We start from the raw sequence: 12341 nt of genomic DNA on the forward strand, positions 1-12341 counted from the left end.
AGAGGCTCAGCAGTCACATTGCATATTATACTATATATATTCACTAGTACAGACCACGCATTCAATCAAACAGCGTTTAACATGGTTTAGCATTGTATTCAGAAAAGACCTGGGCCTGGATGAATGAGTGAGGAGGGGTAAGTGGGGTGTGGGGGGAGTGAGGATTAGAGGTGGGACAAAGTGGCACTATACGGAGGAGAGATGGAGGGAGTGAGGGGGGAGGATGAAGGTGAAGACTATAGGTGAAGGATGAAGGGCGAAGCCTTGGGGGGGGGGGGGGGGGTATAGATGAAGGCCAGGCTCCGGGGGGGGTATGATACCCTGAGTGTTTGGCCTGGGGTCTGAGTAGCGGGGCGTCCTTCTGATCGAACGAGGACACGTCTCCAATCCGAGACCCCCGTCTGGAACCTGAAACTGCATGGAGAACGAGAGTTAGTATATGAGAAATGGGAGGGAGGGAGGGGGTACGAGATACGATGCACGAGTGGCAGGTGAAACAGACTGGCATATATATACACTCTTCGCTTGACGGAGCGAGGGCGGAGATAGGGCGGATAGCTTGACGGCTGCCATGGCAGCGATGGCCTCGGTGAGTGGCGAGGGTGGAGCTGAGATCAGTGACCATGGCAGGAAAACGGTGGAGTTAACTGAAGCTGTGGAGAAGTTGATGGAGCTCGCGTAGGAATGGAATTATCTTGAAACCGTGGTCTTATCCTCCTGAACATACGTTGTACCAACTCCATATATATATTTTAGTTGGTTGAGTTTAAAATGAGTAATACACCGTCATCTTAGATGAGATTCAAACCGGAGTAGCTCTGTAATTAAACTCAGGCGTGTTCGGAGGAACGTGAGCCATGGAAAATCAAACGGGTGCACGACATGAAGATTAATTTATATTCATAGGAGTCTAGCTATGTGTGACCACATGCTCGCTTCAGAAAATTGGTTGCTAGGAACTGAATGAACTGAATTAAGAGGCGATTGAGTTCAACCCCTCTCATTGCCTCAGCATATTGTAATACTGTTATGCATACTTGATTGAAGAGGGACACACAGGCTAGTGACAGGTAGATATCTAACGAATCCAGCTCAGGTTTAGTTGGGGCTAGAGTTATACTGAAGAAGGTAACAAATGCCTTCCTCAGTATTGTGGATCGGGGGTAAGTCCCTGAAACAAGTTCACAGTTAGCACTGTGAGGCGTTGTTACATTGTTACACTGCACTGTAGGAAGTCAATTGTCTGCTGTGAACCAGTGGTGGAAAAATTACTCAAAGGTTATACTTAAGTAAATTAAAGTATACTGTATATCAATACAGCAATGTAGAAATACTCCGTTACAAGTAAAAGTCTGGAATTAAAAATGTACTTTAGTAAAAGTACAAAAGTATTAGTATCAACACGTAATATTTAAGCTATATACAACTCTCCATCAGCTTGTGCGCATCATGTGTCTCTTAAAGCTGTAGTTTCTATATTACACACACAGTCACAACGTGTGACATTACAGTTTTTTCATGATTGTTAACACACTGCACACGCAACACTGAAAACCTCAGACAAAATGCTAAACCCTGACACTACTTTTGCATGATGACTCTTTGCCATCAAATCTCTTACTGTAACTGTATGTAGAAATGGAACACACCCTATGAATGACAATGGCTCTGGAGAACGAGCCATTTCTCCTTTTGTAAAATGACTTAGTGTAGGCCTATACTAACAAAGCAGCAGACAGACACATATTCAGCCAAAACAGTTTTCTTTCTTTCTTTCTGTTTTTGTTTTGTTTACATGACTGTATAACCGGCCTGCTCATATAGACCTGACAGTTCTCAACACGCACGCACGCACGCACGCACGCACGCACGCACGCACGCACGCACGCACGCACACACGTACGTGGTTTACCAGGCTAAGCTTAAATGTCTATTAAGTCAAGCCATGGGCAACTGGTGGCCCGGGGGGCTCATGTGGCCCGCACCTTCACTTAATGTGGCCCGCAGGTTAATGTCCAAATATTGATATATGTATTTCAGTTGTTACAATTCCAAACATGACCCGCTTGAATTACTTATATTAGCTGAATGACTAGTATACAACTAGAATTGTATTGTATTTTTTTTAGCAGGAAAGATGCAGAACGGAGACAGCGTTTGTTTCACCTGACAGATATGTCATATACTGTATATATGTCTTATAAAGCTAACGTATATAACCTATAATCTAAATGCATTTGAAATAAAAAAAACATGTTACTTTTCAGGATTCTAATTCAACAATAGCAACAGGATTTCAATTCAAATATAGCAAAAATAGACGCGTTTTGTGCTTGTAGATCTGAAATGGTGCGCATCAATAACATAGCGTCATGGAGTTTCACAGAGCTGCACGACTTGTGCATTGTGAAAGTGCATTAATGGTGAGGAAAGCATCTATGTTTGTGGGTGTGTGGGCGGTATAATTTCCGGTTGCCCTAGCTGTGGTTTATTCATGTTCCTGATTGTACAAAAACATATTTTCTCTCCACCACTGACATCTATATACGGTGCGATAAGTTGCTCTGAGCCTCTCACTGTTAACTGACAACAGTTTGAACAAGACACTTCTCTGACTGACATCTCTTCAACACTCTGAAACAGGTATAGCTCTTTATTTGTCCCATTTTGGGCGGGAACCCCTTTTGGTGTTATAATTTAGCTATTGAAAAATAGCAGATCTACAAGCTCATAGCGTGCCACCGAGTGGCGCGCTACGAGCTTGTAGGTCTGCTATTTTTGAAAAATCGGGAAAATGTGGCGCAAAATTGGAATATATATTTTTTCAGAATGAACGTTTTTAACTCAAATCTTTGCCTCTGGGGGGGTCCCTGAAAGAACATATTTTCAGATGGGGGGGTCGGCGACCAAATACATATCATTTTTGGGGTCCTTGACATGAAAGAGGTTGAGCACCACTGACATAGAAACATGGGTTTTTCTGAAAACTGAGAGTGTATAGACGACATGCAATGATGATCTATAACGGGTCGGCAACCTTTTTGACATGATGTGTTTTCACTAGTCTGTGTGCCATATCATATCAACACTAAGTTTAATTATGGCATTATGACAAATTAAATATTTGATTTTCATTGTCCATGGGCTAAACCTTCATTTCTTCATCTTTTGAAATGTGTTCTTTCACATCAAGATGTAATAATGATCATTAGACTTAACCCAACTATCTCCCAGACTCCCCTCCCAGTCCCCAAGTCAGAGATCAGGTCAGTGTGTAAAGCAGACATTGTCGCCTGGATCAACGACAGGTCTGCTCCAGGTCTGCTCATGAGGGGCGCGACACAACGCAAGCGTAAAACAATCCAGGTCTCGTCAGTCGTGGGCGGCGTGTGCACGGAGCGAGCACGCGCGGCAACTCCACGGGACCGTGCCCGCGGAAATATGCTTGCGTTGTCGGCCCTCAACTTCTACAGCGTGTCCAAAATAAATGCACGCCTCTCGTTGAAAATGAAATACTAGCCGCGTCAGTCTCTCCCCGTCTGAAAATACCTTTAGGAGTATGAGGGCAGTATTATGCGTGTCTTAAGTACCAGGTCTTATGACTTAACTTAAGACCTGGAGGCGTGGTCAATGCTGTTTGGCCACTCAGAATAGCCAAATGGCATTGATCACGCCTCCAGGTCTTAAGTTAAGTAATAAGACCTGGTACTTAAGACACGCATAATACTGCTGAATGAATATAGAATAATGTGCAGGATGTAATTTGTGTATAGATGTGAGGGACCTCACTCCCACACTCATGCCAGTGTGCCAGTGATCACCCTCCCCTGTGCCAATGTTAGCACCATGTCTAGGGTTATACACCCCTGGTGTATTCCAGAGCCATCTAATAGAAGAGTTGCGACATTGAGGGGGCAACCGGTCACGTGGTTCATGTACTCGCACGAGCCGCAGAGACTTCCGGTTGTCCCTATTTGAAGCCTTCAATTAGGGACAAACCAATAGATGTCTATGTAGAAAAGCCGCCATTGGACTGGCCCCATGAAGTGAGCGGAGTTTGCGTAACTCTGTCTATACTCTATGGCCCTGGTGTATTCCAAACACCAGGTGCATTCTGGTGTATTCCTGGTGTATTCCTGGTGTTCCCAAACCTTTTTAGCTCGAGACCCAAAAAAAAGAGATTATACTTTTGCCCATTTTGATACATTTCCCCTGTTCGAAGCGGCAGATGATTGTGTCCAAAACATCTCAGTCAGGTGAGGTGATCGAGATGTATCAGTCAGATTTGTCATATTCCATTCCGATTGGCTATGACAATCTGCGAGGCGGGGAATTGTGAAAATAGGCGATCTACAAGCTCACCACATTGTGTGCTTGTAGGTTAGGCTAATAAAAAAAAGTATTAATATGAAACATTTTAACAATACAAATCTTGTATGGAGGTCATGGCACCCAATATTTTCAGTGTATCGCCTACATGGCGTGTTAAAACAAAGCATGACCTTATATTAATTGTTTTGTTATTTTAGATTTTTTTGATTTTAGGACTATGGAGATTATGACCACACCTGCTGTTCATCACAATGACTCATACTACTATGAGGATGATGAAGGATTTGACTACAGGAATAAAATCCTCATATCCATCAACATCATGTCCGTGGTCATCTACAGCGTGATCTTCGTGCTCGGCGTGTTGGGGAACGGCGTCGTCATCTGGGCGACGGGCTTCAAAATGAAGAAAACCGTCAGCACCGTTTGGTTCCTCAACCTCGCCGCGGCCGACTTCCTGGTCACAGCGTTTCTGCCTCTGCAAATCACAAGGAACGCTTTGAACAGCCACTGGCCTTTTGGCCGGTTCACGTGCAAAATGAACAGTATGGTTTTCTACGTGAACATGTATGCCAGCATCTTCACTCTGGTGGTCATCAGTGTGGACAGATGTGTGTGTGTGTTGTGTCCAGTGTGGACCCGGAACCACCGCACCGTCAGAAAGGCATCCTGGGAGGGGCGTGGTCAGCGAGCTATGGGGTAAGCTGTGTTTCCGTGAGGCTCCGCTCCAATACTAGACATTTACTAAATTAAAAGTTAATACCGTGACTTTTTTCTGCTCAACACTTGCCTTAAATGACGGACAGAAAGCACTCGAAGAGTCAATATCACCTTCGAAACAGAACAAGAGAGAACACCGACGTGGAAGAGGTTTCAACCGACGCTGTTGTTAACGACCGCATGCTAATGGAGGTGCTAACTGGGCCTACCGCCGAGAGCGGCGCAGCTAACAATCCATCTACGGCTGATTTGATGAAAGCGATAGCCGCTCTACAAAAGTCTGTGGACACTAAGCTTACCACCATTTCATCTACTATGAACTCCATGCAAGCTTCCCTGTCGACAGTCACTGGAAAGGTGCGTGAAATTGAAGAAGCTGTATCCAGGCATGATGATCAACTTGTAGCGCAGGAAGCCATCAACAAGTCACTCCAAGAGGGATACAATGAGCTCCGCAAAAAGCTACTACAGGCTGAATTTCGGTCAAGACGACAAAACATAAGAATTGCGGGAATCTTAGAGGGGGAAGAAAGGAACAATCCTTCTGATTTTGTGTCCTCTCTGATTCCGAAGCTGCTCGGAGATGAAAACTTCCCTGCTAAGGTTCTCGTGGACATTGCACATCGCGTGGGGCCTAAATCAGCTAGTGGTGGCTACAATCGTGCTATCATTGCGAAAATACACTACTTGAGTGAGAAGACGCTCATCACAAAGCTGGCTGCACAAAAATCTCCTCTTCAATACAACGGCGTCAAAGTCTCCATTTTCGCTGACCAACCAACGGAGGTTTATCAACAAAGAAAGAAGTTCCAAGATGTCCGGAAGAGATGCAGAGACGCCGGGTTGCTGTCGGGATTCGTGGGAACGTGGCAGACTCGTCTTCGCGTGACCGTGGAGGGAGCTACAAAATACTTCGAGGATCCCGAGGCGGCTGGTGGTTTTCTGGATGACAAACTGGGTACAGTGGTTGCAGATGCAGACGTCGACACAGATGAGGTGGGCCCTTGATTCTTCTGCTTTTCAGTCTAGGCTGTGAAGCTAACGGTATGTTGCACTACACTCACTAAAGATGTGCCTGGCTAGGCACAAATCCTGAGGAGATGCTATTCAACAAGACTTTTATTTTTGTTTATTCTTACTACTACTATTGTTATGAGCACTTGGACTTGAGGTGGCCCACCTCACATTTTATTTTTTATATATATTCGTGTGCTAATCTTGAATTGTGACACTGGAAAGTAAACAAAAGAGCTTATGCTATATATTTTTAAGAAGGTGCTATTTTCATTTTTTTCCCAGTACTACTTGACAAGATGTGGTTTCTATTTTATTTTTTAAAGGTGGGCTACACTGACTGTTTGTTCATGGACATAGCTGGATGTTTTCGCTCCGCAATTTTTATTTTATTCGTTTTTTTATTTAAATTTTTAATTTATAAAAAAAAAAAAAAAAAAACTTTATTTCCTACTGCCTATTCAACTCAAGGTCTATTCACGACATTGTTTACTGAATTGTAGAGTGTATAAGTTGAATTGATCTCTTTTATTTTTATGTAACACATTTAATTGATTTATACATGGGATGTTTTTGTGTGTGTGTGTGTGTGTGTGTGTGTGTGTGTGTGTGTGTGTGTGTGTGTGTGTGTGTGTGTGTGTGTGTGTGTGTGTGTGCGCGCGTGCGCGCGTGCGCGCGCGCGTGCGTGATTACACATCTTGTTTACATTTTGTCTTTGATTTCCATTATATATATTATTTTTTGCTGCGGAGTGGGTTATTCAGGTTTCTATATACTGCTTGATTGGATTGGGTATGCATCCCCTGACATTGATGCTTTACTATGTTCTTAGTTGATTTCTATTCTACAAAAAAGGGTTTGGTCTAAAAAGCCAGGCTGGCGAGTGCAAAGGGTTAGACTGATTATCACTGACTGTATACACAATTTAGGACTTCTTATGGTCTATTTACCCTATTTTCACTGTCATACCATACGGTATTAATACTTTTATTTTTTTATATATATTTACGTTCTACGTTGGAGCGGGGTCGTGGGAGGGAACTTTCCTATGCCTTGGATAGTATTAGGGTGGTTAGAGAAGGGCTTCGTTGGGGGAGGTCCCTCTACGTGGGGGGGTGGGGGGGTTGTTTTTCATGTTACATGTTTTATGTTTTGTCTGGCTGGTGGTGTGTACGTGCTCTTGGGTCGACGGACAGTGTCACTGATTACCAATATACTGGTACATGTTGATGACACATAGGGCAGTGAACAATTTGCCCAACGGGGCTTTAAGGTTTGTTAGCTGGAATGTAAAAGGTCTTGGTAATCCTGTGAAGAGAGCAAAAGTGCTGGCCCATCTTAAATCTTTGCAACCAGATATTATTTTCCTACAAGAAACGCATGCAAAGCACAATGTACAGTCAATTCTACGGGCTAACTGGCTGGGTCAGGCATATCATGCTAATTTTGGTGCTAAGGCTAGAGGTGTGGCAATTTTATTCAGAAAAAATGTTCCATTCACCCATACGACTACAATTGCAGACTCTGATGGCAGATATTTAATTCTTACTGGTCATTTGGCATCCGTGCCTGTGACACTGGTGAATATCTATGGTCCCAACTTTGACTGTCCTGAGTTTTTTCAAAAATTGTTTAATCTAATACCCGACGTACACCGGGCCAATATTTTAATTGCGGGTGATGCTAATTGTGTAATGAATGCAACAGTGGACAAAAGCTCACCTCTTTCATCTCAACAGTCAAAGGCTGGGAGCCTCTTAAATACTTTGTTAAACAGCCTGAATATTGTGGACATTTGGAGACTGGTTAACCCCACTGGGAGAGAGTACTCCTTCTTTAGTCCGGTGCATAAAACCTCAAGTCGCATCGATTACTTCTTCTTGGATTCTAAACTCATACCCGCTGTAATTAACAATACTTATCATCCAATATTGGTGTCGGATCATAGCCCAGTTACTTTAGACTTACAGTTCCAGAATTTGGACAATAGACATAATAGAATATGGCGGTTTGATCCTGCACTCGTGAAAGATGAAACATTTTGTGAAGAAATGGAAGGCCATATTAATTTTTTCTTATCAACAAATGACAATGGTGCGGTTGATGACTCAGTGTTATGGGAGTCCTTTAAGGCTGTCATGAGAGGACACATAATTGCCTATTCCTCAGCCAAGCGTAAGCTACAAGTGCGGTCCCTTAGAGATATTGAGGCCAATCTGTCCCAGCTAGACAGGGACTACCTAGCCTCACCATCTCCTGCACTTTTGGGTAAAATCATAAAGCTGAGGTATGAACATAACACAATTCTCACAAAACAAGTCTGTTCACAGTTACTAAATTATAGACAGAGGATTTTTGAAATAGGTGACAAACCACATAAATTATTAGCCAGACTGTTAAAGAAGTCGCATGCCTCTCAAGCCATCCACTCAATAAAAGATAAAAACGGTGGGCTGGTCACTGTCCCGAAGGAAATAAACAAATGCTTTGAAGAGTTTTACCGTGACTTATACAGTTCTAAAAGTACTTCTAGTCAGGCTACTATTGATGACTTCTTGCGGGGGTGTGACCTCCCTACCTTAGATGATGAAGCAGTGGCAGCCTTGGATGCGGATTTCACCCTGGCTGAAGTCAAATTGGCCATTCAACAGTCCCCTAATAATAAGGCCCCGGGGCCGGACGGCTTTGGGGCTGAATTCTATAAGGCTTATTCCACCTTGTTGGCTCCTCTTATACTTCGGATGTTGAATCATTCCAAAGAATTGGGTTCCTTACCAAAGGCACTCTATCATGGCAAAATTTCACTACTGCTAAAGAAGGAACGCGACGCCACATTAGCTGCCTCGTACAGACCGATTTCTTTACTTCCGGTTGAAACCAAAATACTGAGTAAAATACTAGCCTCTCGCCTTAAAGAACACATAACCAATATCATACATCCAGACCAAACAGGCTTTATGCCCAATCGCCACATTCAGTTCAACATGAGAAGACTGTTTAATATAATGTATAATCCAGCTCGTAGCACAGAGGACGCTGTCGTAATCTCCCTTGACGCTGAAAAAGCCTTCGACCAAATTGAGCATCCTTATATGATGTCTGTTCTGGCTAAATTCGGGTTTGGTGAATCCTTTATCAACTGGATAAAAATAATTTATAATGATCCATATGCAACAGTTGTCACCAATCAAAATGAATCTAAACCGTTCAAGTTGTTTAGGGGCACGCGTCAAGGGGATCCGATTTCGGCATATATCTTTGCGCTAGCGCTCGAGCCATTAGCGTCAAAAATAAGAATGAGTCCACAGATTCACCCGATCCTGCAATACGGTACTTCTCATAAATTTTCGGCTTACGCTGATGATGTGGTTTTATTCATTTCAAAGCCCAGGGCTTCCATTCCTCCCTTACTAGACCTCATAAATAACTTTGGTTCCTTTTCTGGGTATAGGATAAACTGGTCGAAAAGTGAATTGATGCCCTTGTCACAGGTTACAGATAGATCATTCCTGGAATCTACCCCGTTTACAATTGTGCTGGATAAATTTACAAGCTTAGGTATAGTGGTTACGAGTAAATTGAATCAGTTATTGAAATTAAATTGGGATAAAAAGATTAAACAATTGGAGAAAAATATAGAATTCTGGAGCACTTTGCCTATTTCAATGGCTGGGCGCATAAATGCTATAAAAATGGTAACTTTGCCTAGATTTTTATATATATTCCAGTCAATTCCAATAAGTATCCCTCAATACTATTTCAAAAAATTGGACGCTATCATTTCATCCTTTATCTGGTTTGGTAAAACTCCTAGAATAGCTAGGCCACATCTATGCAAAAGTAAGAACGAAGGAGGATTTGGACTTCCTCAATTCCGGTTATACTATATGGCGGCCCATTTAAACTTTTTTTATCTATGGTATGACTGCTATCCTGGATGTAATCTGGAGAATATGCCTTCATGGCTTAGTATCGAGCATTCATCCTGTTCTGGGTCGTGTCTTCCTGCATTACTTAATAGTCCTATTAAGATCAAGAAAAGTACTTATGGACATAACCCCATAATTCAAAATTCTCTGAAAGTATGGTCTCAGATCTTGGCATTGACAAAGGCTCCTAAAATGTATTTGGATTCTCCTATATGTTCCAATCCGGCTTTTCAGCCAGGATTGGCGGACCCGGTTTTTATGTCATGGAAGGGAAAGGGTATTGTGAACTTACGAAATGTATACTTTAATCAAGGTCGTGGTCAAGGTTATCTTGCCTCTTTCCAACAGTTGCGAGAATCCTTCCAGCTCCCATCATCGCATTTCTTCCGTTACTTGCAATTGAGACATTTTCTTAGAACACATATCCCACAGTATGAACAACAACCCAGTCATCCAGTTTTGGACAGTTTCTTCAACATTGAGCCCTTTGAGAAAGGTGCAGTCTCTCAATTTTATGACACCTTGCAGGCCGTGGTCAGCCCATCATCATGCTTGTTTAAGGACAATTGGCAAAGAGAATTGGGCATAGAGATTTCAGATGGAGTATGGGAGGACTGTATCGCCAACATTCACCATAGCTCTATCAATGTTAGGCACGCTCTGATTCAATTTAAGATTGTTCATAGGCTGCACTATTCCCCAACTAAATTAAACAAAATCTTTAAGGATTCTTCTCCCATGTGTGGAAAGTGTTTAACAGAACAAGGGACTCTGTCTCATCAATTTCTTCAATGTCATAAATTGCAAAGTTTCTGGAGTAAGGTTTTTGATTTCTTGGCTAAAGCATATAAAAGAGACTTCCCCCCGGCACCTCTAGTTGCACTCTTCGGTGTGGTGGAACCAGATCAGGTTCAGAACAAATATGAGGCACGGGCCATTTCGCTCGCTACACTGCTAGCTAGGAAGTTAATACTACAGGCCTGGAAGTCGGATAAACCTCCGACAGTTGATATGTGGCTAAGGGAGCTGGGAGGAGTGCTGCATTTGGAGAAAATTAGATTTACCCTGTCAAAAAGGGAACCCTTGTTTCAAAGAATCTGGTCACCCATTATTGAGATGCTTGCTGTGTTGGACTGAAGTGATTGAAACGATATTGTTCTGCCCCGTAATGTCATCTAATTACTGTAAATGTTTTTTTAGATTGTGTTGTGATGTTTCTGTCCTCGGAGTGCGGTGTAGTCATCAGCCATGTCGGTTATTATTTTATTGTTTTTGTCTTTTTCTTTGACGGTTATGTTTTGTCTCTTTTTATTGTAAGTCTTGTCTTGTTTATATGTTTCTGCTATTTTTTTTTACCAATCTGTAACTGTAATTACTGAAATGCCTGTATACAAAAAAATCATAATAAACAGATGTTTAAAAAAAAGAAAGGCATCCTGGGTGAGTGTTGGTGTCTGGGTCCTGGCCTTAGCTCCCAGTATCCCTGGCTTCGTCTTTCGGGACACACTGCGCTACGGCGATAAGGTCAAGTGCTACAACAACTTTGCGCTCGTCGCCGACTACAGTAGGCGTACACCCGAAGAGGAGCAGTTGCATACATTCCGATCGGGGGCCACGGTCATCACTCGCTTCCTCGTGGGATTCGTGGTTCCTCTCTCCGTCATCGTCTCCTGCTATTCCGTCATCATCTACCGGCTCAGGAATAATCGCTCGCTGGCCAGCCAGTCAGGTCGCTCCTTCAAAATCATAGCAACAGTTATAGCCGTGTTTTTCCTGTCCTGGGTGCCCCTTCACATCTTAAGTCTGATTGATGTCGTGGTGACAGAGTTCAGTGACACAGTCCGTCTCGTGCTCAACTTTGGGTTCCACGTCACCTTCGCCCTGGCACTTGTCAACAGCTGCCTGAACCCGCTGCTGTACGTGTTCCTGGGTCAGGGTTTCAAGGACGTGTTCCGCAGGTCCATCCTAAAGGTTCTGGAGAAAGCCTTCGCTGAAGAGCTGCTTCAGACCGACACTCGCACAGACCCAGCCGTCACCCGTCAAATGATCGCCCTGTCTGAGATAGAGGGTGTAGCGCCGGTCTGCCCGGAACCCAAGACCCGTCAGGCGACTGCCCTGCATGTCTGAGACACTGGTTTAGGGTCGTCTTTGGATCATTTAATTTGTGTAGAACTGTAAATGGCTTTTCTTCTCAGTACATTCTCCATGATTGAAACAATGATGGAAAATGTCCCAAATTATATGTTGAAGTAACAGTTTCAAACCAGGTTTTCTGAATCTACCAGCTCAGCAGCAGCGGCACGCAGGCACGCGTGCGCACGCACGCACGCACGCACGCACGCACGC

The 12341-nt window shown here is 43.3% G+C and overlaps 1 protein-coding gene across 1 annotated transcript; it reads left to right on the plus strand.

Moving 5' to 3' along the window:
• Positions 1–571: 571 nt before the first annotated feature.
• LOC306927307 (chemerin-like receptor 1) lies at positions 572–12122 on the plus strand (the record flags this gene model as incomplete). Its single annotated transcript, XM_079507016.1, has 3 exons — positions 572–678; positions 4546–4996; positions 11427–12122. 3 exons carry the CDS (start codon positions 572–574, stop codon positions 12120–12122), a joined length of 1254 nt encoding a protein of 417 aa, XP_079363142.1.
• Positions 12123–12341: the final 219 nt, after the last annotated feature.

The sequence above is a fragment of the Electrona antarctica genome (genome assembly GCF_951216825.1).
Source record: "Electrona antarctica genome assembly, chromosome: 7".
NCBI classification, from domain to species: Eukaryota; Metazoa; Chordata; class Actinopteri; order Myctophiformes; family Myctophidae; genus Electrona; species Electrona antarctica.